This window comes from Gobius niger, assembly GCF_951799975.1.
Source record: "Gobius niger genome assembly, chromosome: 1".
Lineage (NCBI taxonomy): Eukaryota > Metazoa > Chordata > Actinopteri > Gobiiformes > Gobiidae > Gobius > Gobius niger.
In genome coordinates this window covers 5904186-5928741 of record NC_136852.1, presented here as the reverse complement: position 1 = coordinate 5928741, position 24556 = coordinate 5904186, and the positions used below count along the sequence as shown (strand labels likewise).

Here is a 24556-nt window from a genome sequence, read left to right as displayed (position 1 = left end):
GTGCTCGGTTCAGGTGGGGGTTAAGAGGTCGGGGGGTTAGTACTCAGTTACATTTACTTAAGTTAGTTACTTAAGTACATTTATTAACGTATCTGTATCTGTACTTTTTAAGTCATTTTTTCATACAGTACTTTTTAAGTAAAAAAAAATGTTGATGCATAAAATGTATGTATTTTGTTTTTTGTTTCTAATTCTTTATAATGATTTCTTTTATGTTTTTTTCTTAAAAAAAAAAATTACAACATTTCACATTACAGTGGTCCCTCGCTATAACGCAGATCACTCTTTTTTTTTTACTCTTGAGTAATAATTTAAGCCACTACTTGTACTTGAACTAAAAGTAATGTTATTTTGGCAACTCTACCGACCTCTGACCCCCCAGATAATTTTGAGAAATATAATTGACTTTGACTGAATAACTTCAAATCCTAACAAAGCTGCCCAAGAAGTGACTTCCTGTTTCGATCCAGCACGCCAAAATAAAAGCACACAGCTCATCTCATAGATTAGTTCAGCAGGTACTTGTAACATTACAAGAATATAATTAAATACACACATTTTAAGTGCTTTGTCTGTTAATAGTAAGGCAGAAAGAAAGTTGAACTAATGAACAAGACGGTGCTTTTATTTTGGTGTGCTGGATTGAAACAGAAAGTCACTTCTTCAGCGGCGTTGTTATGATTTGAAGTTATGCACAGAGTCAATTAAATTTCTTAAAATTATCTGTGGGGTCAGAGGTGGGTAGAGTAGTCAAAACAACATAACTTTGAGATATTTTTTACTCAAGTAATCAAAAAATCAAGAGAAAACCAGCCCTGTTTTAAGTGCACCTGGTTGATGGTTGGGTGAGCCTTCGTCTTCTTCTTTGAGGTAGTGTCCAGGCCCCACAGTGAGGAGAAGCGGCTCTTGCGTTTGCTACAGGAGCGGGACATGGCCTGGGTCCGGCGCCGCACTCCGCTCTCCGTGCGCGCTGCCACCTAGAGGACAAAAACGATTCTATTCAACACAATAGACCAACTACAGGGACCAGCGACAAAAACAGCTTTGATCTCTTTAAAATGCATCTGTAATTGCAATCACAGTAAGAAAAGTGACAAATGGACATTATTAATTCAGTTTGTTAATGTAATGCAGCGATGTCGTAATGAGATTTGTGATTAGCTTGTGCGCGGCTCGGCCTGCCCTCCCGAAGAGCCGGCTGATTGGCCTGGATCGCTGTGTACAGAGTGCGGCTGTTATGCCTCCCCCTCACAGACACTGTTGTTTTGAACAAGCTGTGGAAATCTCCGCTGAGATTACCAACGCTCTGTGTTTATGTGCATTAGTCGCCCATTCAAAACAATAACAATAACACAGAAAGGTCGTTTTTATATCTGCTTTAAATCAGCCATTCCCACAGACACAGTTGGGCTGCACAGTAAGAGACACATTGTCATCTTCTGCCTGTTATGAATAAGACAACAGCTTCTGACTTTGGTCTAGGCACCTTAACACTTACCACCACCGAGCACGGAGTGAATGAATGGTGCAATGTAAAGCGTCTTTGAGTGTCCAGAAAAGCGCTATATAAAACCAATGCATTATTATTATTATTAAGTGTAAGCCGTTTTTATGAGGCTTCAGTCCTGCCAGGTTCATTATTATTCATCTGTTGAAAAAAAAGTTTCCTCAATAGTATTTTCCCAATCAAAACATGTTTTTATTTTGGAGCTTTTGTTTATGGGTCCTGGCGATAAACTCGATATATTTTGAACCCAGGAAAATGTACTTGGACACACATGCGCATCCTTGGCTTGACATGGCTAAACATTTACAGAAAATAATAGTCCTACTAAAAAAGCTATTCAAAATACACAAAGTTGAGCAGAATAAGTTTGAGTTATTGTTGCTTCTCATGTGGCCCCTTATGAAAATTAATCTCCCACCTCTGATCTAAAGTGTCGAAACACAGAACCCGTCAAAAGTGTGGAAACGCTTTTTATGTATCTTTTTTCAATTCAATTCAATTGTTTCCATGATTCTCAATGAAGGCATTAAACTATGAACGAACACTATGGGCCTGATCTTGTGTCTCAAATCGCCGACCACAGCGTAACATTTTGTGCTTAATAGGAGCGCCCTGTGATCTTGCAGCTCCAGACTTAGCACATTTGAGAGGGAAGTACGTAAAGTGGAGAAACATTTTTTCCTCCAACCAGACTCCGCAGCCGGGAGGCTGTCAGAGCTGCAGTACATCCAGAACAACAAGAACCAGGAAATACGACCATGTTTGTCCAGTGCTCTGGTCTCTGCACTGGCTTCAGTCACTCAGAGAACAGAATTTAAAACAGCTCTGCTTGTGTACAAGTTTTTTCATGGTTTAGCACCAAAGTCCATCTCTGACATGTTACAGCCGTATGAACCATCTCAGGGAGGGGTCTCCTGGTGGTTCCAGAGTCAGGACTAAACACGGTGAGGCTGCGTTTCAGTTTCATGCAGCTAAAATCTGGAACAGTCTTCATGAGGCTGTGAGACAAGCCTCAACTCTGACAATGTTCAAATCCAGGCTGAAAACAGCTCTTTTTACCCGTGAATATGACACTGAAAGTATTTTATCTGCACTCTTGCCTTTTACTGTAATAGAGTAATTTAATGTTGATGTTTTATTGATTTAATTTGTTTTCTTGTATTTATGCATCTGTGAAGCACTTTGAATTGCCTTGTGTATGAATTGTGCTTTACAAATAAACTCGCCTATATAGCCTTGAAATGAAAGAAAAATCAATAAATAGAAAAAACATCTCCAAACTTTTGACGGGGATTATATGTAAGAAATCTGACTAAAAGGCTTTAATCCAGGGTTGATAGTTCAGATCAGAAGCAGAACTTGATTGTAAAATTGCTGATCCACTTTCACACGAGCAGCTCTTCTTGCACATTAGCAAACGCTCGGTAAACGACCCCCCAGTGTTCCTTTTCAATTAAATTTCTAGAATAAGGAATAAATCTCTGCTTTCAAACAAAACTTGTTGAGTCCTCCGTTTCCGTGCCCTGTCTCTCTCCCCTGCAGCTGCCCGGCCGCCCACCCGCTCTGCCGGCGCGTCGGCGGCGTGGGCAAACCGGACGCCATCAGTCCACAAAAACCACTCGAAAATCAAACGGCCGTGTTCCTGCGCTCGCTCTGCTTTTAGCCCAGTGGGAGGCCTCCAAAACAAAGTGTCCCGCGACCACAAGACCCAAATCCAAAACCTCGTGGACGTCTCGGAAAACCTGTCTTGACACGGTACGCCTTCATTCCGCGAATCGATTGTTCCCCCGCCGTAAATACACACAGCTGTGGCCCCGGGAGAAGGTGAATCTGGGGTTATGTTAGCCTGGTTGCCATTGGTTACGAAGAAGGGGACCATAAGGATCTGCTCTTGAAGAGACTTTGTATTTAACTACCATCATTTACATTCTTTATGCTGGATAGAGCAGACGTTGTGAAGTATTTTGGGTATTTTAACTTCTACTTGCAATTTTTCTGACCAAAATATTTAAAAGGTAAGTATTTGGTAATAATCCCAAACACATCTTTATCACTAACTCACTTAGTTGGTTAGAAAATGCAATATCTAAAACAGCTAAAAGAAAATATCCAGTTCTTGATCCTCCAAGCGATCTCCTGATAAGCCCCTCCCTCCTCCCCTCCGCTGTTTCAATAAAGAAACATTTAAACCCATGTGGCTGTAGTGAAGCGAGTGTTTTCACTGCGCGATGAGAGGATTAAGCTTAGCAAGTGATGGACCTCAGGAGGAGCTTTTTGGGAGCCAAGATTAACCACTGGAGATGACCCGAAGATCACTCAAAGATGTGCAAGCAACTCAAGACACAAAGCTATGTTTTTGATGACAGAATAACATTGTAACATCACAAAAAGCTCAACCCCCCGACTCCTGGTATCCCTCTTCATCCATATTTATTAAAGCGTGATTGTTAATTAGTTCAGCACAGTTCATATGTAAATGTTCCTATATCGTTATATTTTTTTAACTATACTCGGTTTACGACACCTATACCAGAACAAAACTGTTTTCTAGGGCTGGGACGATACACGTTGTCACGATCCGATAAGTATCACAATACTCAGGGCCGATCCAACACGATACAGCAAGCAATTATGATATGTTTACCTTAAAATGTGCAAAAAGAAAGTTGAACAAAGTTTACAAACCAAATGCCATTTGATGCCAGTGTTAAAGGGACTATACAGAGTTTAAAAATATTAAAAATAAGTATTTCCCCCCTACATGTTCCAGCCATGTCCTAATGTGTAGAATGAGCTCAGACCTGTTCACCACAACTGCCTTTAAAATCCTGCACTGTCACTTTAAAAGTTGTTAATTCGGGTCTGAACTGGCGTCATGCACGAGCTTAATATAGAAGGTGCAGTTACACGTATGACCTGAGGGGGCAGTAGTGAGCACAAAATGGCTAACTTGCATCAAGTTGGTAATTTTTACACATTAGGACATTGCTGGAACATGTACGGGGAGGAAAACACTTCTTTTTAAAATGTTTAAACTCTGTATAGTCCCTTTAAGACTGAAAACAAAATGTAACAAAGTATAACTGTAACTCAAAAAGTGCCTGTTAAAAATGCCTCCAAACAAGCATTGAAAGTATTGCGATACTTGATAAAGTATTGAACTGGTATTGCGATCCGAGCCAATCTTTTGTCCCAGCCCGACTGTTTCCGATACTTATACTAAAATATTCTCATCTAGAACCACCGTATTTTATGGAACAATACAACATTATTGTTTATTTTAAATGGGTGTAATTTATTTGAGCTGAAACTCCCTTTAATGCTGTCCCTGGACCCAACAGGCATCTAAACCAGGTGTCTACAGATATAATACTTTTTCTGGTACCTGCTTTCGATACCAGGATTACCTAAACTGTTTTTCCACAACATACTGGTATCATTTAACGGCACCCCGTCCTAAATATGACCACAACTGTGTCTGTGAGATAACAAATGAATAGTTTTGTTTTTTTCCATCAAATTGAGACAAAACAGGACTAAAATGTGAAAACCATGACTAACATTAAGCTTAGAGTAGATGCAAGTTGGCCATTTATGCTCCCTACTGCCACCTCAGGCCATATGTGTAACCGCACCCTCTATATTAAGCTTGTACATGACTTCGGACCCGAATAAACTCCTTTTTGAGTGACAGTGCAGGATGGAACATGTAGGGGGAGCAAAATACTTAGTTTTAACATTTTTAAACTCTGTATAGTCCCTTTAAGTTACAATGAATCTTTGTGTTGGGCTATAAAAGATGGGTAAATGTGAGTCAGATGGAAAAAGTCAGTGATCTGGAGATGTATTTTGTTTTCTTGGGATATGGATGTAGCATCATGTAATAAAGCGATGTTGATAATTTAGTGATAGCCTGTTTAAGCCTGGATTTATATTTTCAAGTATAAATTACAGAAAAGACACATATTCAGTAGCTGCTTCTCCACATTTCCCCGCCTCACTATGATTGTTTTCTTCCACTCGGTTCCTGAGATGGTGCGAATTGTAAAATCACACTCCAGCGCAGGTGTCCTGGGGCCGCACACTCACCAGTGCGTGGAAGGAAGAGACGGAGAAGATGCCGAGGCGGCCCATGGCCAGCTTGGTGGGCCGCGACGCGAAGGCCAGGAGACGCTTGGGGTTGGGCAGCTCGCCTCCCTGCAGACTGGCCAGGTAACACCGGAATCTGAACAGGTCCATGTGAAACTGCTCCAGATTCTGCTCCCACAGGAAAATCTGCGAAAAGAAAAACGCCAAGACATAAATAATATGACACGTTTAAAGCCGTATTCGCACAGGGTTAGAATTACCTAGAGAGTCGAGGTAAAAAAAATACTTGAATAAAAGGTTCTTTCTGTCGAATTTGAGTCGGCTGGAACTAATTGGAGATAAATGCCAATGGAAGAAGCATAAATCACACTTGAAATCAGACAGATTCATTTTAAAATGTTTCTTTTTCACTTGAAATGACACAAAACAATCTGAATGAAAAAACTTACATACAAGACCAGGTTTTATCAAATCAAAGACCAGACGAAATCTATTTAAACTTTAGATTTAATCTCTTAATTCAAGTCGAAAATTAAAATTATTAGTCTTTTTCTAGTGCTATGAGTTTCTGCCCGTACAAATCTGCCATGTTGTTAATCTGGAAGGTAAAACTTCCCCTGATTTTTTATTTATAGTGTAATTTCACTATAGCTGCAAAGTGAGGTTATTTTAGTGCCGTGTGAATTGACATGCAGTTTTGAAAGTAATGAAGTCTAAAGAAGACAACATCAATTCAAAACATCTCTCTTCAATCGTATATAGAGGTGGAATGATATATCTACCGGCCAATATATCGGGCCAATATTTTGGGATTTTGCAATAACGGCGATCGGCCGATCAAAAACTATGTCTCTGCGAAGAAAAGAGAAAGAGGGTGAGCGAAGTCAGTTCTTTAAGCGAGTTCTCCCACAACCTCCTAGGCCTCAGGGGAACTGAGAAACAGCGATGAAAACTGGTTGGCCTCTACTTAAATTGGTTGCATGATAAAGACAACCATGTCTTTGTCATGTTGACTGGATAAATGCAAAAATTGAGGACACACATTTTTCATCAACAATATCCTTCTAGAGATCACATGAGAATCACTAAAATTAGAATATGGACATTTCATTTTGAAGCACAGAACCTGGAGAATTCAAATGCTGGCTTAGTTTTAAAGGACAGTCTGCACTGTCACTCAAAAAGGTGTTACTTTGGGTCTGAAGTGTCGTCATGCACAAGCTTAATATAGGAGCTGCAGTGACACGTACGACCTGAGGTGACAGCAGTGAGTATAAAAATGACCAACTTGCAAATAGTCCATTTAACCTCTGCAATTATTTTTTTGATCGGCTAGCAACAGCATGCTAATGCTAACGTCAACTAATCAAGGCTGGGACAGAAACTATGATTGAATCACCTAAAGTAAAATAAAATCAGACACTGCTGGAGCGGCCAAGTATTTATGTTTTTACAGGATTATCGACCAGACATTTGGAAAAATCTGTAAAAATAAATCAGGATTAGAAAAACCCATATTGATCGACCTTTAATCGTCTCTAACTACGCTCTATATTAACAATATTACAGCATCATGTGAGTTAAAGGTTCGGCCTGAGTGTAAAATATATATTTGTCTCACACATTTCACAGAGATGAGCTCACACTGCTCTGCACAGTTAAAAACATCCGTAATGACAAAGACATTAAAAATCTAATTAATTCCAGTAAATGATTAAAATATGAACAGATTAAACAGCAAACACTCGAAAAGAGGTTTTGTCTCATCGAAAACCAAACTTTAGATTGAATCTCTTAATTCAAGCACATTAATGTCTTCTTAAAGATGATTATTGAGCCTGAAGTAGAAGTTTGTAAGCATCATCAGTGGCATAATCTGTCCATTATTTCAGGAAAATAAAATCCAGGGGAGTCATTTCAATTTTACCGAAGTCCCGATGAAATTCCGATCCCGCAGAAGTTTTGGTTTCCCAAGTGTGACTAGTCCGAGCCCCTCTTGGCGAATGCGGGGCTGTTTACTAGGCCAGTGGAGCAGGACATTGTGGTTATTCACTGGGCTGTTCCCTCTGTCACGGTTCTGCGCCGGAGTTTAGGGGGTAAAGACAGGCCGGGGGGCGGGAGAGAGAGCCGGGCTGCATCATTGCCAAGTTTGCAGGGAGATGAGAAGGGGGGGAAACAATGGCGCGCATTCCACGGGCCGAAACGAGCAAAACCTCCGCTGGGCCCGTCCCAAGGAGCATTCAGCGGCGGCACAAAGCGAAACCTGACGCTGCCAAAGCGGTGCCGCGCCAAATGGGGTCTAACCTAAACGTCCACACACACAAAGGTTTCTGTTTCTACTGGTCACTGAGGTTAGGGGGAGAAAGTGGAGCAATTAGGAGGAAGAGGGTGGAAGGTGTTGATTGTAGTTTAAATGGTTCAAGAAAGAAATCCCCAAAATATCCAGGATAGAACTTAAATAGAGTCCACTAAGTCAATGCAGCTTTACATTTGTACATTAGTAGGGTTTATAAACGTGGCAGCGTTTATAAACAAATTTAAGGCTTTTGAATCTAATATGTTTGTATTACATATTACTGTTTCAAAAATTCTCTTGTGTTTTGTTTTGTGGACATTAAAGGGATATTTCAGGATTTTTGACACTAGTTATCCAGAGTGTTGTTGATTTCTGGAGATAAATATATATTTTTTAAATTCATGCAGTCCTTATATTTGAAGAGCTTTGTGGTGCTAGGCTAATGCTAGGCTAGTGCATGTCTATGGTAACTAGTAGCCTGAATTAAACACAGTCTGACCCAAGCACACTTAGACATTTATATGGGTAGTCTGGTGTTATAAGTGATGTGTCGACTGAATAATGTTTGAAATATAACTATTTTGCATTTAAAAGAACTTATATTTGAGCAGCATCAGCTTCCTGGTTGTAGCTACTCAGCGGCGGAGTGATCTGCTAGTAGTTTGTTTATTAGCATTAGCATAACTACACGTGGAATTCACAAAGGAGCTTTCTACAAATCAGACATGGCAACGTTTGGAGGACTACCCCATGATTTTGAAGAGGTTTTTAATGCAGGCTACTAGTTACCATAGACCTGCATTAGCCTAGCACTAGCCTAGCACCACTAAACTCTTCAAATATAAGGACTGCATGAATAATGAAATTTAAAAAAATCTCCAGAAATCAACAACACTCTGAACAACTAGTAAATGAGGCCCTATGAATCCTGAAATATCCCTTTAACTGCACACAACTGGTATTTCCTGAGACTCGAGCAAAGAAAAGGCAGTCGCGAGGAGGTCCCCGAGTGCATAAACTCTGGCCAAGTAGGATTAAGTGGAGACTCGCGATGCATACTTAAGCTATAGGAAGCCCAGGCTCCAGGGCGTCGGGCGTTTGCATCTTCTCTCTGCACAATAGGTTTCCTTATGAGGCCAGGACTCCCATGAAAATGAGATTCTGACGATTCCAGTGCCTGTCCTGATGAAAGCAAGGACAAAAGTAGATGATTTATGCTCACACCGATACATTGTGAGATCTCATGGTGTCCAGCATCAAACGGCTGCTCTGCGATGGTCTCAGAGGTCTGTTAAGAGACTATTGGGGAGCAGACAGCATCATGAAGTCCAAGAACACACCAGACAGGTCCGGGATAAAGTTATTGAGAAGCATATAGCTGGGTCAGGTTATAAAAAGATTTCCAAAGCTTTGAAGATCTCTCAAAGCTTTGGATTTATTAAGGATTTACCTTAATAAATCCTTTTCGTAGTCCCTGTGGGGGTAATACAAGTGTTTATGGGATGATTGGAGGGTCTTTCATCTCCCCCTGGTGTCTCTGGCCAGAAAACCATGTTTGCAACTTGACTGCCACCGGACCGGAGTCACCAATACACACTAATGGAATCACGAAGAAGAAGCTAACAGGCTAACAGGCAAAGCTAACTGCGGGCTAGCGTCACTTTAAACAGTATTTACAGCCAAGTTTGAGTGGAAAAAAATGATTTCCATTGTATAATTGGATGTACAATATCCCTCTCTCTCTTCACCTTTTCTGTCAGCGTAGTATTTACTCTCCAAGAGAATTAATAAGTCAAAAAATCACAACTTGCTACGACACCTGCAGTTGCGCTTCTGGCCTCTAGGGGCAAGAGTTACTTAGTACTGCTTTAAGAGATTTTTGCCAAAATTATATTTCAACAAAATGAAATAAAATTCACTAATTATACTTAACCATACTTGCCAAAACTCTTGCAGATTTTGTTCAAATTGATCAGAACAAAAAGTAAAGGCACCTAAAAAGTGACCCATCATCGATCAGTGCGGGTCCTTTGGGAAGTTACTTGGAAACGGCTGAAGAGCTTCTGACTGGAGATAACTGTTGTAATCAGCGTATTTTTTTTATTTTATTTTTATCAATAAACTAATATTAATAGTAAATTACAGCTACATAATGGAATCCAAACACAGATCTTAGGACCTTCTGTACCTGCTCCAGGATGGTCTTCCTCTTCTTGGTGTCGGTGACCGCGGACAGCTGCATGTCCCCCATCTTCTTCATCTTCTCGTCCATGTCGATCTTCTGCTCGAGCCGCTTGATCTCGGTGCGGAGCAGGCGCACCGTGTCGTCCCTGTGGTGCTGCCGGGCGACCGCCGTGGCACAGGCCGAGTGGATGGCCGTGATCCAGTTCTCCAGCTCCGTCTGACTGCAGGTCTGAGGGAGCACAGCGGGAGAGGAGAGTGTGGGTTCAGACTGGAAGTGGACATTCATGCATGGAAAAAGACACTTGATGAACGAGAACTCCACTGTGTTTGCTGCTTGGAGCGCCCTCTACTGACAGCAGGGGGAATTAAATGTGGCAAAAGCTCAACAGGAAAACTGAAAGTGTGTGAACATGCGACCTTAATTTGAGTCATCTTGACCTGCCAAGTAAAATTAATCTACCAGTGCAAGTATGTTTGTACTTTGCATGAAACGAAACATTTAGTTAACATTCAAATTGAGATTCATTCAAGTGTAATCAGTTTCTTTTCTAAATTTAAGTGCAAAATTACTTGTTTCATCAGCAGATTTCTTACCTAACAGTATGACTCTAAAATCAAGGGTAAAACGACTTCAGGGTTTCTACAGGTGGCAGCAAGTCAAATTTTTTAATGCTTAGATACTATACTTTTACTGTAACAACTGCAAAAAATCATGGCGTATTTCCATTTGTAAACATTCAATGGAACAGAAGAAAGAGGGGGGAATTTGGTATTTATAACCCGACTGGACACGACGGGAAACTTTTGAGCAAAAGACTATGTAAACATTCAGTCAAAACTGAAAAAATTCTTGTAGAAAAAAAAATGTCTGTAAAAATATAGGGTTCTGTGTCAAAGGAAAAAATCATATTGTATATTCAATACTAATAAGAAATGTTGATTTAATGCCAGTTTGAATCCGATCTAATTCTTTTAAATGACTTTTAAGGCCTTCATTTTGGTGAAATTAATTCAATGTTTTTATTTATTTGAATTAGGACAATACACATTAATCAACATTACAGCAAAAAGCACCAATGTAAATATGCTGGCGTTAGCAAAGTAGCTAATTTTCATCCATTGTCTTAAGGCAGGTGAGATCAACAAACCTTAACTTAGACAATATACAGAAGAGATATATACACACAATACAAAGACATCTTCAAAGATGCCCCCAACGCTAAAAAAAAAGAAAGAAAGAAAAAGGTGAATATGGTATATAATGGCTATTTTTGACTTTAAATGCTTTTAAATGCCCTGCAGAAACCCTGTACTTACTTGGGAGACATTTTGAGATTACTTTTTTGCAAGGTAGTGCAAAAACCATTGTCATATTTCAAAAGATTTATAATTGTTCATTTACTTATTGTTATTTTGTATATTTGGTCGGCACAGTGCGGAACAGAAACACGCCAAACCGGATTGTAGCCTTGGGCTGATTTCCATCCGTTGACCCCCACACTCTCACTCTCAAACATTCTCTCAATCATCCCAGAGGAAACCTACACAGACACGGGGAGAACACCGTCCAGGTGGGAATTGAACCCGGGACCTTCTCACTAACGTGCCGCTCTAAACTGATAAACTGATCATTTCTGCAACACGAAATAATCCACTTGCACATTTAAACATCTGAGTGATATTGCAGATAAAGGTGCAGCCCTTCAGTTCACTTTACGGGCTTGTTTTTTCCTGTTACCTGGAAGAGGAACGCGTCCCCCAGGGAGTTGCTGAGGCAGAAGACGAAGTCCTTCTTGGGGTGCTCTGGGACGGCCTGCACGATGCTGCTCTCCACCCACACGGCGTGTTTGGGGACGCTGGTGTGGTCGATGCCCGAGCGGTCGTCCGTCTCGTAGAAGAACAGAGTGCAGCCTAAAGACAAAGTAAACAAAAAACAAACAAGTATGAAGCGAGACATTTCATAAAAGCCCCGGGATTAGAAGAGCTGAAGGTTCCTAAGCGAGGGAATCCTGCTCTCCAGTGGATGACGCTCAGAAGTGCAACATCAAGGAAGAGATGACGTGATCAAATAGGATTTTCTTGTAAATAATTCATAAATATGCCAAGATATGAAGCAATGAAGCAGCATTAGGCCTGACCGATATACGATAAGGAATAATAATCCACTGAGAGTTGTGTGTCATTTTACGAGAACCTCTTCCCAAACGTGACACTGTGGATTATACCCAAAGATAGATTTTATGCAAGTCACTGCAATTTGTGTTTCCACCACCAGATGCCACCAAAGTCCACAGTAGTGCACCAGCTCACTCTTTAAATCACATCAGAGCAGTGTTTTGCTTGATTTATGCACATTTGTTCTCAGGAGCTCCCAAATCTGCTGACAAAGTGGAGCCTCAAGGAAAACCTATTTATGTTTTCAGAATATTCAAGACAGTTAATGTGCATCCCTGATACCAGACAGCAGGAAGTAGAAAAGCAGTTTGCAGACGATAATTAAGAGCCTTTATCTAATATATAGTCTTTTGATTTAGTTTAGTTTTTGCATTTTTTTTCTACAATAAAAATTAACCCTGGCTCATGGTGACTTGTACCCGCCCCATTCCCAAAAATCCCTCATCCTCTTTTGGAAATCCACACACTTAATTGTTAAATGCTACTTTAAAGGTCTCTCTTTTAGTTTATATATTTGACCTTACGCCCATCATCATGCCATGCCTTCAGGGAGGAGACTGCGCAATCCACGGGCCAGGTCCAGTCGACTGAAGAACAGCTAAATTCACCAGGCTGTCTCCCTTCCCTGTGCTTCCACCCCACACCAAGGGTTTGAGAGAACTTCAATTTCGATTCAAATCAGTGAATTGGCAATGAAAATCTTTTGATCTGTGTTAGTTCGTTATACTATAATGTTCTATTATTTTTGTTCAATCATGCAAGATTTAATTCAGGGTTCGTACAGATTTTCTCTTGAGGTTTTCCACGATTCTTCATGACCCCAATGCCACCATTTTACTAGCCACATTTATAATTAAGCTTACATATTCATCAGCGGTAGATTTTCAGTTTGGTATTTGTAGTGTAGTCGAGACCAGAATAGTGGAGAAAGACCAATGATGCTGAGACCACAACCGGGGCGCCTCGTGACAAACACAGCTGCTTTGCTTTTTTATCAACACAACCACAGACTCTTTGTCCTCCTTCGGGTTTGCTCACGGCGAGTTTAGTTCACTGCTCTGGTCGTGAGAGACAAACACAGACAGACAGGTAGAAGCCTATGTTTCAAATCAGCCTCATGGTCCGATGCCCTGAGAGAGTCCGTTCACATCGCGGTGATGAGTGGACGTGCTCATGTTTGTGCGGGGAACACCGTGCTGCGCAAACTGTACCTGGTTTACTGTAGTCCCGACTCCCAAAGAACATGCGAGTATAAACCACCGGAGTCCTCACGGTCTAATGTGGCGCAGAAAGAGGATGTGCGACGTTCACAAGGGCCTTGATTCTTTACTCCTCTGAGGAAACGTCCATCTCCAAATTCATTGTCTGTACTCCACTGTTTTGCATGCCGAACAATCACCATCCTGTAGTAAACTTTTACTGCTCCACTTTGCATTCCCTGGTCTTGTGTTTGTGTATTTGTGATGCCAGCTCCAATATTTATGTCATCAATTTAGCCGCATTAGCTGTGCACAAGCTCCTCCAGAGGCCGCGGGACGTGTCGCCGCTACAGGCCGAACCACTGCCTGAATAAAAATGTGCGCCGTGATTCTTCATTTACTTTTGATTTCCCCATTTTTTTTCGTAGCATGTTACGTTTTTTTACTCATTAATTGTCCGTGAGAGTAAATACTACACTGACAGAAAAGGCAAAGGGAGAGAGGGATATTGTACAAACAATTACACAATGAAGACATTTTTTTTTCACTCAAGCTTGGCTGTAAATACTGTTTAAGTGGTGCTAGCCCGCAGTTAGCTTTGCCCGTTAGCCTTAGCTTCTTTTCGTGATTCTATTAGTGTGTATTAGGGATTCCGACCCAGAGGCAGGAAAGTTGCAATTGTGTTTTTCTGGCCAGAGACACCAGGGGGAGATGAAAATACCCTCCATTCATCCCATTTACACTTGTATTACCCCCAGAAGGACTAGGGAAAGGAACAAGATTTGATTTTAAAATCCCATGACTTTTCCAGGATTTCCATGACTGTGTGAACCCTGTTAATTGTATGCACTGCTTCATGGACTCCATTATTAGACAGAGCACAGACCTGTTCCTTTGGCAGTGAATTTAAATTGTTAGAGGGTCTTTTGAACTGTGACCCTGAAGTTCTTTTCATCTTAATTAAATTGTCAGGAGCCCAGATTTTAATCAGCAAAATACGACTATGATGAAATATCTTATTCGACTGCAGGAAACCAACCTTTGAGCGACACCCAGTAACTCTTCCACTTGCGCCTCGTGGCCGACTCCACTTTCTTGTTCTTCTTGTGCACCAGGAAGTTCTTGACGGCCAGCCTGCCGGCCTTGCGCACCATGCCCTGCGCCGTGGAGAGCAGCGGGTCGGACTGGTAGGCGGAGCTGAGGGTGCTCTGCTCGTCGCTCAGAGCGCCCTCCTCCGGGCTCTCCATCTGACACGAGCTCATCTGCAGCTCCTGCCGGAAGTTCTCGTAGACGCCCTGGACGCAGTCGCCCCCCGGTGGCCCGCCGCCGCCACTGCTGCTGCCGCTGTCGCTGCCGGCGAACAGGCCCCGCCCCCCCGTGGAGCCCGCGGAGAAGGAGGCGGACAGGGTCTTGTAGCGGCGCGGCTGGTGGTCGGAGTCCGGGGTGAGGCCATCGATGCCGCTGTCCTCGAACTCGCTGCCCTCGCCGGCGGTGACGTCCTGGACACATCGAGAACAGCAGAGATATAAGAAATCGTTTGCTCTTCCAATGGCAGCACAGCGTTTTCTAACTAAATAAAGATATTTAATATAGATGTTTTCCTGCCAAATTGCTCAACTCATCCCACACTTTCTGCCACCTCACCTACAAAGCATCTAAAAACAACTATGCTTTTTATTATTTTAGTCCATCTAGAACCATGCATTTGGCATATTATGACAATGATTAACATTTCCCTGATATATAAAGATTATTATGACTACATTAACATTTAGTTCTATATTTAGCCAAACTCAATGAGTTCAAAGTGGTCTCACTCAGGAGTCCATTGCCATGACATGTAAAACGAAGGCATTGATAAATGGTGATTGTGTTAACGTTTTCAGCAAAACTGTAAACCCGACACTTTTCTCTCGCTCTCTGGAGGGCGTTTCACAAAGCAGAGCTTCCCATGGAAAGATCAAAACAGTTGATTTGAACATTTCTCTGAGTTTTTAAATGGTTACAATCGGTCCAAGGACGGCTGAGAAACATCCTGTTTAAGTCTTCAATCCAAGAACACGGGGTGTTTCAAAACAATGTTGTGAGAGGAGTTAATCATCTCTGTTTCTAGAAAAAAAAAACAGTGACTTTGATCAAAATTAGCCTCTGTTTAGCTTAGATTTCTCAGGAACCGAGGCACGAAGAATTAAACAGTTTTCACCTACGGAGAGCTTAGAGTCCCAGCTTTCAAATGAGCCACAGTGTGTCCACAGCTATAACGAAAACGCTGTGGTGCTACAAATATCATGAAAAATAGCCAACAGCTAAATCCCAATAACAGCGCAGCACTCAATGTGTTAATAGTTAAAGCAAGTTATTGCGAGTAGGCCTGTCACGATAGCAAATTTGAGTTTGATATCTATTGGGTCAGGAAAATATCGTGATAAACAATAACATTGACTACAAAGACACGATTTGGTAAATGGTCTCAACTTATACAGCGCTTTTCCACCCACATAAAGCCCTCAAAGCGCTTTACATCATGGAACCAGTTACCCGCTCACTCTCTCACTCACACACCAGTGTATGCAGACACTGGAGGCAGTGTGGGGGAAGTGTCTTGCCCAAGGGCCCAACAACAGTGTGCACCTTCAGGAGGCGGGATTTGAACCCCCGACTTTCCGATCATGAGACGACTCAGTAAAACCAATTACAAGCCTAAAATACCACACAAGCTGCAATACATACATGACACTAGGTCTGCACAATATATCACAAAAATATCATATCGTGATATTAGGTGATGCAATATCCGCATCGTAAGAAGCCACAATATATCGCAACATCACTAAAGTCTTCATCGGACTGAGATCGACACCTTTCCAAAAACAAACAACGCATTCAACTTATACATGTGTGGAAGTTCAGTTTTAGTTAAATGTGTCCTCATTTTGTTACATTTTAGTCTTGTTTTGGTCCTGATGTTTGCTGAAAAACTAGTTATGTATCTGAAGATATTTGGTCATGATTTGGAAATTGGAATTTTATTCCCTGGTCGAGTCCTGGCCTCAGGTCGTATATAATATAGCACATGCTTTGAGTTTCCGAATAGTAGTAGTTTTCGGTCCAGCAAATACAAGACACAATAAAGAAACATCAACATCCTTGTAATTTGTGAGGGATTTAGCTGGAAGTTCAATATTTTTGCCTCACTCCATATAATACGATGTTCTAAATTTCATCACAAACAAAAACTTTTCATATCGACTAAAAGATGAGACTCTATTGATCTCACAATGGAGTACTTCACTTGTTACAGTAGCTCCTGAGATGACAAACAAACCAAAGCTTGCACTTCTAGCACTATCAACCAGTGGCATTACCTTCATCTCGCTGGTAATTCGCTAGCCCCGCCTCCTCTTAAATCCCCCACTTTTCCTCAGCCATTTTTGTAGTTCCTTCTTTACGGGGGAGTCCGATCCACCACCAGCAACACATCCAGCTCCATGCTCGTTTCCCCTTTCCTCCTGGGATCCTTCTGTAACTTCTCCCCCGTGAGCGAAGCGTCTCCTCTGGTGCGTGCTGCGCCGGGCTGTGGCACCCTCGGGTCTGCCCTCTCCTGCCCGCACGTCCCAAAGGCTCCGGGGAGATGAGGAGGGGGGGGGGGGGGACGGGGGCAACACACAACATGCCATCTCCGTCTAATCATGTGACCGAATCATGCGCTCCAGCGCTCTCTCCAGTGACCGGGCCACCATACTTTTACTGTTACTTTTCCCCGGGCGCCCCATGCTATTATCATGACAAAAGGGGCCAGGCATTTCAAACGGGGAGTCAGTTTAAGCCCTAACCCCCCCCCACACTCGTCCGCCCCAGTCATCAAGCCTTCAAGGGGAACAACAAGTCTATCAGGCAAGTACAAGCCGCTTGCCCCAGAGTGATTCTGTCCTTGTAGTGCGTTTGTCAGGTGGATGTAGCCGGGGCGATGCTCGGGGCTGAACCGGTGACGGCAACAGAGCCAGAAAGAATTCGGGCACAGAGTTGAGTCTAAAAAGGAGCTCTGTTGTCACCGCAAACACTGTCGGGGTTGAAAAGTTTGGGGCCAAACGGAGAAGGCACTGGAGAACAGTAGAAGTGTTTACTAGTTAATGTGCGGCCCAATTGGCGCAATTAAAAAGACAAAAGGGATGCAAATGCGGCCAAAGACGACATATGTGCAGGCATCTGGTTTGAAATCGCCAAATGGTTGCACAAGGCTTAAGACAAAGGACTCCTGCTTACTTTGGGAAATGATTTTAAAAGGGACTATAAGGACTTTAAAAATGTAAAAATTAAGTATTTTCCTCCCCCTACATGTTCCAGTGTGTAGAATGTGTAGAATGAGCTCAGACCTGCATCCCACAACTGCCTCTAAAATCCGGCACTGTCACTAAAAAGGTGTTAATTCGGGTCCAAAGTGCCATCACACACAAGCTTAACATAGAAGCTGCAGTTACACGTAAGACCTGAGGTGGCAGTAGTGAGCATAAAATGACAAACTTGCATCTAGTCTCTTTAAGACCTTTTTTTGCAAGTCAAGGAGGTCATTTAAGAGCTCACTAAGTTCCACTGTTCTGATTTCATTTACTCTTCTCAAAACACTACACTTACTTATTTCGCTGTATTTCATTTAAATTCAATCTGATTTCATATTGATGATGATGCGACAGTGGTGTAGTTGGGAGAGTCATGATGAAGATGCACACTGTCATTGTGTCCTTGGGCAAGACACTTCACCCTCCTTGCCTCCAGTGTCTGCGTACACTGGTGTGTGTATGAGAGAGTGAATGTGGTACTGGTTCTTTGCTTTTTAGCACTTTGGGCCTAATGAAGGTAGAAAAGTGCTATACAGACCATTTACCATAGTGATAAAATGCTCCAACTTTATTGAACATGAAAGTCGTTTTCAAGTCGTTTAATCTCGGATCCAAAAGCTTTGTCTGCTCAAGTGATTCTTTCAGGTTGCAGGGTTAGTCTCTCATTTTTCTAAAGTAGGGAGGAGTTAAACCTGCCACTGACACATTAATAACTAGTTACATAAAAACCCTTTCATGTAATTCTGTGGTGATCTCTTGGTAAGACTGAATTACTAAAAAAAAATATGGCGTATGTCATTGGTGTATAATAATTTATGTTTTATACAAGTAGCAGGAGGACCATTATAACGCCTTTTTAATTACATTTTAATGCCCAATATAGTGCTTTAAATAGCAAGTCTACGCAAATCTACACACTTCTAGACATGCAAACAGATTGATCAGAGAAACAAATTAAAATGTGGATATTTTAATATAAGTTTGATAAAATGGGACGCGATTTTTTTTAATTGACCCCCCAAAAATCTGAAAATTTCAGTAAACATGTAGGTAAAATGAGTTTAATTTTGTATTTTCAATTAATTTATGGCATAAAAGTAATCGACCACACCGATAGTCAGTTCTAGGGCTGCAACTAATGATTATTTGGTAATCGATTAATCTTTTCACGATTAATCGCTTGGCTGTGAATGGTGTATGAAAATGTTATTTAAAAAAAAATAAAAAATAATCACAAAATGCTAAAGTGGCATTGCTTGAGGACATGTTGATGGAGTAAACTTAAAGTGACTGTTTGTTGGAGGCTCTTGGCGCCAATTCTGCTTCTGATTGGATGAGACACAAATTTTCAATGTACAAAACAATGCATACCTAAACCTTAAAGGGTCTATACGGAGTTTAAAAATGTTAAAACAAAGTATTTTCCTCCCCCTACATGTTCCAGCCATGTCCTAATGTGTAGAATGTGCTCAGACCTGTTCTCCACAATTGCCTCTAAAATCCTGCATATGGAGATAGAGATATTATAGAGATAATATAGACTGCAGCTACACGTATGACCTGAGGTGGCAGTAGTGAGTATAAAATGGCTAACTTGTATCTAGCTACTAAAGTAGTCGTCAACTATGTCAATAATCAATTAGTTGTTTCAGCCCTAGTCAGTTCCTCCCTCTTTGTTTTGTTTGTTAAATTGTTGAACACAAAGCCCAGTACTGCGCCCCGTTACCTGGATGGTCTGGGCCCTCCTGCCCTGCATGGTGGCGCACACGGACACCTGGCGCTGCCTCGTCCCCTCGGACAGACAGTGGGACCTCCGGCAGGGCAGCGTGTACGCGCTGTAGGCGTTCCCCTCCTCCTCCGAAGGCGACAGCATCTTCTCCTCCCGGGCGTCCCTCGCCGTGGCCCTGCCCGCCCCGTACCGCTTGCCCTTCGCCTGCCTGTGCGCCCCTGGTTTCTTGGTGTACAGCTCATCCAGGGAGTTGGCCCTGTCCGCCGAATCCGTGGGACTGGCCTGCATAACGCGCCCGTCGCAGTGGGCGTAGTCTTCGTGGCCGGCGAGCTGCTCCTGGCTGAGGTCGGACAGCGAAAACTCCAAGCTGTCGTTCCGCCACATGTCTGCCGACTTGGAGCGCTTCTTCTTGACGCTCGCGCTCTCCCGGGCCTTTTGGAGATACTTCACCTCCGTCATGTACATCTCCTCGTCCACCATCGGGCTCGTCACCGTCACCCGCATCTTCTCCGCGTGCGTGGCGGCGTTGGCCAGGTCAGTGTGGAAGGACATGGGCCGCAGGTTCATGGCGACGCGGTCCACCCAGATGGGGCTGCCGAAGTCGGAGAGGAGGCCGGGCTCGTGGTTGAAGGGCTCCAGCCCATGGTCGGCCAGGGACTGCGGGATGCTCGGGGTGCTGCTGGAGCGCGTGCTGGTCTCCGAGTTACGGTGCTCTATCTTGCCGGACGAGTTGTGCCGAGGGTTGCGGGACTGTTTGTGGCTCGGGGGCACGCGGAGGGAGCGGGACGTGTGCTTACGGGACAGGTAGCCGCGCTCGGTTCCGTAGAAGGCATGGTCGTTGTTCTGGCTCTCGGCATTCCCCATGGTTTAAAGGCTTAAGAGAGAGCATAAAAAACAGAAGAAATGTAAGTCAAACAATTTCTTTACGGAGGATCAAACAATGGAAGAATGACGTCTTATCTTAGAAAAATGGCTTGAAAAGTGCTTGAATTAATCCTTTAATGTCACCTCCACAACGGGAAAATATTTTCTAACCATTTGGGAGACAAACCACTTTTCTTTTTGTTTTAAACTGGTCCAAACCTGATCTCAATCAGTCTAAAACTGGTCTAAACCGGTATGAACCAGTCCAAACTTGATCTAAACCAGTCCAGACTTGATCTAAACCAGTATAAACCAGCCCAAACTTGATCTAAACCAGTCTAAACCAGTCCAAACATGATCTAAACAAGTCCAGACTTGATCTAACCCAGTCTAAACTGATCTAAACCAGTCCAAACTTGATCTGAACCAGTCCAGACGTGATCTAACCCAGTCTAAACTGATCTAAACCAGTCCAAACTTGATCTAAACCAGTCCAGACTTGACCTTAACCAGTCTAAACTGATCTAAACCAGTCCAAACTTGATCTGAACCAGTCCAGACGTGATCTAACCCAGTCTAAACTGATCTAAACCAGTCCAAACTTGATCTAAACCAGCCCAAACTTGATCTAAACCAGTCTAAACCAGTCCAAACATGATCTAAACAAGTCCCGACTTGATCTGAACCAGTCCAGACTTGATCTAACCCAGTCTAAACTGATCTAAACCAGTCCAAATACGATCTAAACCAGTCCAGACTTGATCTGAACCAGTCCAGACTTGATCTAAACCAGTCTAAACCAGTCTAAACCAGTCCAAACTTGACCTAATCCAGTCCAGACTTGATCTAAACCAGTCTAAACTGGGTATAAACCAGTCCAGACTTGATCTAAACCAGTCTAGACCAGTCCAAACGTTATCTAAACCAGTCCAAACTAGCATAAACCAGTCCAAACCAATCCAAGCCAGGTCTAAACCAATCCAAACCAACATAAACCAGTTCAAACTAGTCCAACCCTTATCTAAACTGGATATTTTGAGTATTACACAGAGAAAGGCAGAATTAGAAACAACACAGACATTTAAGGCTGGTTTTGAGCAGGTTTGGACTGGCCTGAAATAAGACGGCCAATGGAACAAGGCATTAATTCACTTTATAAAACAACTCAACTTGAACACAAGCTCAAGTGGCTGAGTTCTGGAAGTCCTTAGCTTTCAAATGAGGTATGGTATGTCCACATCGAGAAAAGCATTGAAGCCTTTGCTTGTGTCACTGGCTTGTCTTGTGGCTGTGTTATATCGATCCGTGAATCAAAGTGAGTGAACCGCAGCCACCGCCGCCTCCGCCACCACCGCCACCACCGCCACCACCGCCACCGCCGCCACCACCTACCTGCAGGAGAGGAGCGATGTGTCTGGCATTTTGGTCACTGGATCCTCACGCTGTCTGGACGGGCTCTGCAAAAAGGACAAGTGATAAGAGAGTGTGAATTCAGTCTTACAATGGAAGGAAATAAAGCAGATTACGTCGATGATCACTGCATGGTGTAGAGAAACAAGTCATTTTTGTCGAGGTAAAAAGCACAAGAAAGCAGGATTTTACATAAAAAAACATCACAAAAGATCAGACGATGAGCTTGGCACTCAATAGATCAGGGTAAGTTTGTTTTTTTCCAGGCGATTTTCTATCTTGTCAAAAGACCAGGTACCAAACATCTGAAGCGTGGGAAAAGTAAAGCACTTTCCTCTAATGTCAAAGTTATCCAAAAAAATAGAGAAGATGCTTGAGATTTATTTGGTTTGCTCCTTACTCCTTATGTACTGTTGTTTGTGTTGCCATATGTGACAGGGGATGTTGTATCTGATCTCATTTCAAATCAAATCTACCAGTGGGTACAAATAAAGTAGGAACCTTGAACCTTGGACCCTTAGACCAATTACTGGTAGCACTCTGGTTTCTAGCTGAATTGGCCAAAATTGCCAGAAAAGCCACTTTTTACTTCAAGTTTAATAATTCTACACAATTACAAGCTCAAAAACTTACATTTTCATGAAGGATAAAGTTGGCATTAAAGTTCTATGCCTAAATAAAGATGTGGAGTGTGGTTTAAACCTCTGCTACTGTAAATGCACCCAAATTAAATGTAGAAAAACAACCAAAAACTATAATATTTTGACTGAGAGTACAGACATTGAGTTAATCTCGTATAAAGCAAATAATATTGTGGGCTCTTATTGGTTCAAGGAAAACAGTAGTTGGAATACTTTTATGGAGTATAAGCCCAACAGCACTGACGATGTGTGTGATGATATTCCTCTAGATTCTTCAGATTAACCGCAACCATTATCTTAAGCAAACATATTACTCTGGTGATGGCATTAAAATTCTTGAGATGTATCCAGTTACTACACACCACATACAAGCTAAATAATTGATGAGCACATGTAAAGTAGAGCAGTGGAGCACTGGGTCGACTTGGAATATTTTCTTTCATCTTTTGCATTTTCAGATCGCATGACCAGGAAACTCCAAATCCATTTATTTAGAGAGAATAGTTAATGAGTTAAAAAGTGCCTCTTAGTAAAATTGTCACACTTGAGAAATGCAATAAAGATCAATTTTTTCAAAATGCTTAATTTCTCTCCAAAATTTCTCACTTATTCCCCCCACATTTTCCCCTAGTTTCTCAACAACAACAAAAATCTCCACATTTTCCATGTTTTTTCCCAAAATGTTAAATTTCTTCCCAAAATCGTCCCTAATTTTCTCATTTTCTTTCTCTCTTCTCTTTGCCCCACATTTCTCACTTTTCCCCCCACATTTTTTCGCTAAATTCTCAACAACAAAACAAAATCTACATTTTTCCCCAAAATTTCCAGTTGCTTTTCCCATTTTTTCAAACTTTTTTCATTTTTTTTTCAACTTGTCTTTCAAAATGTTTTTTTTTCCTTTTAAATTATAATCAACAAGAGCATCAAAACTTAAAGATTTTATATTTCTTTTCGGCGCCTGCTTTCAATACTTTTATTTTTTCGATACCAGTAGAACCTAAACCTTCTTTTTCGATATCGTTTATCAGTACCCGGCCCAACACAAAACAAATTCAAAAACAATATAAAGCATAAAAAACAATAGAATAAACAGGGTCTGACCAAAGACAAAAGGCTACTACCCCCCCGGTCTAAACTCTTGCCTGAAACCGTATCCACTCTGAAAGCTCTCCACATGCGCCCCGCGGTAAAACACGTGAGGTCCCGCAATCAGGGCACGAGAGAGTGAGCAAGAGCTATTCAAACCCGCCGCGTCCCGTGTCCCGTCAGCTTCTGTTCCCGGGGCAATAACTCCCGCAAAACAATGGAGGTTTGCCCTGTGGCCTGCTGTGAAAACCTGTCCTCGGTCAGGGAGGGGGGGCGCTGTAAAAGTCCTGTTTCAAGCTTGGGACAGTCAAAGGCAGGGGCAGGATTGAGTAACTGTATTGCCCCCCTCCCTCCTGATGTGCGCCCCTCGTGTTTTTGGTCTGGAAGCCCATGGGGGGGTGGGGGGGTGAGTGGGAACGCAGCCTTCTGCTGTGGCGTAAAAAGTCGCCCTGAGGCAGAGCAGAGCAGAGCTGGACAAGATGTTGCCAAGTCATTTTTCTGGACACTATTTAAGTAACTGTATGTTGTTACACAGTTTACTTAAAAGTTTAACATTCTCATTAGTGTTTAGAGTCAGCTTCATTGGATGGTTTTCAAAAAGTAGTAATCTGGACTGGGTTGTTCAGAATAAAGGACGTTTTGCCTCTGCTCTGAGATGGGAAGCTTCTTCCGCTCTGGGCACTGCTTTTTTTGTCAACAAAGACAAGGGCTGAAATTTGATACCGGTACTTTAACAATACCCCTTGGTTGGCCCCTCCAGGAACCGCCACCTTAACGTGGTGGAGGGGTTTGAGGACCCGAATGATCCTGGGGCTCTGTTGTCCGGGGCGTCGTGCCCCTGGTAGGGTCTCCCATGGCAAACAGGTCCAAGATGACGGGTCAGACAAAGAGCGGTTCAGAAGCCCCTTATGAGAGACCAACAGGCCCGGTTAGAACCATGAGGCCGTCCTTCTGTGGACCCACCACCTGCAGGAGCAGCCATAAGGGGCTGGTGCAATGTGATTTGGGCAGCTCCAACAGCTGCCCCCACGACCCGGCA

The 24556-nt window shown here is 42.5% G+C and overlaps 1 protein-coding gene and 1 long non-coding RNA gene across 5 annotated transcripts in view; both read right to left on the bottom strand.

Moving 5' to 3' along the window:
• Nucleotides 1–24556, bottom strand: part of LOC306977227 — a 172115-nt gene that overhangs the window by 56823 nt on the left and 90736 nt on the right. The window lies entirely within an intron of this gene.
• Nucleotides 1–24556, bottom strand: part of LOC306975623 (rho guanine nucleotide exchange factor TIAM1-like) — a 132460-nt gene that overhangs the window by 52230 nt on the left and 55674 nt on the right. For all 4 annotated transcript variants that reach the window (XM_079573232.1, XM_079573235.1, XM_079573234.1 and 1 more), the window contains exons 2-8: nucleotides 21773–21837; nucleotides 19514–20390; nucleotides 14490–14949; nucleotides 11815–11987; nucleotides 10081–10305; nucleotides 5597–5782; nucleotides 831–977 (exon numbers count right to left, since the gene is read on the bottom strand). In XM_079573232.1, coding sequence (XP_079429358.1) covers nucleotides 831–977; nucleotides 5597–5782; nucleotides 10081–10305; nucleotides 11815–11987; nucleotides 14490–14949; nucleotides 19514–20380 — 2058 coding nt within the window. In that variant the 5' untranslated portion in view covers nucleotides 20381–20390; nucleotides 21773–21837. The remainder of the gene's footprint in view (nucleotides 1–830; nucleotides 978–5596; nucleotides 5783–10080; nucleotides 10306–11814; nucleotides 11988–14489; nucleotides 14950–19513; nucleotides 20391–21772; nucleotides 21838–24556) is intronic.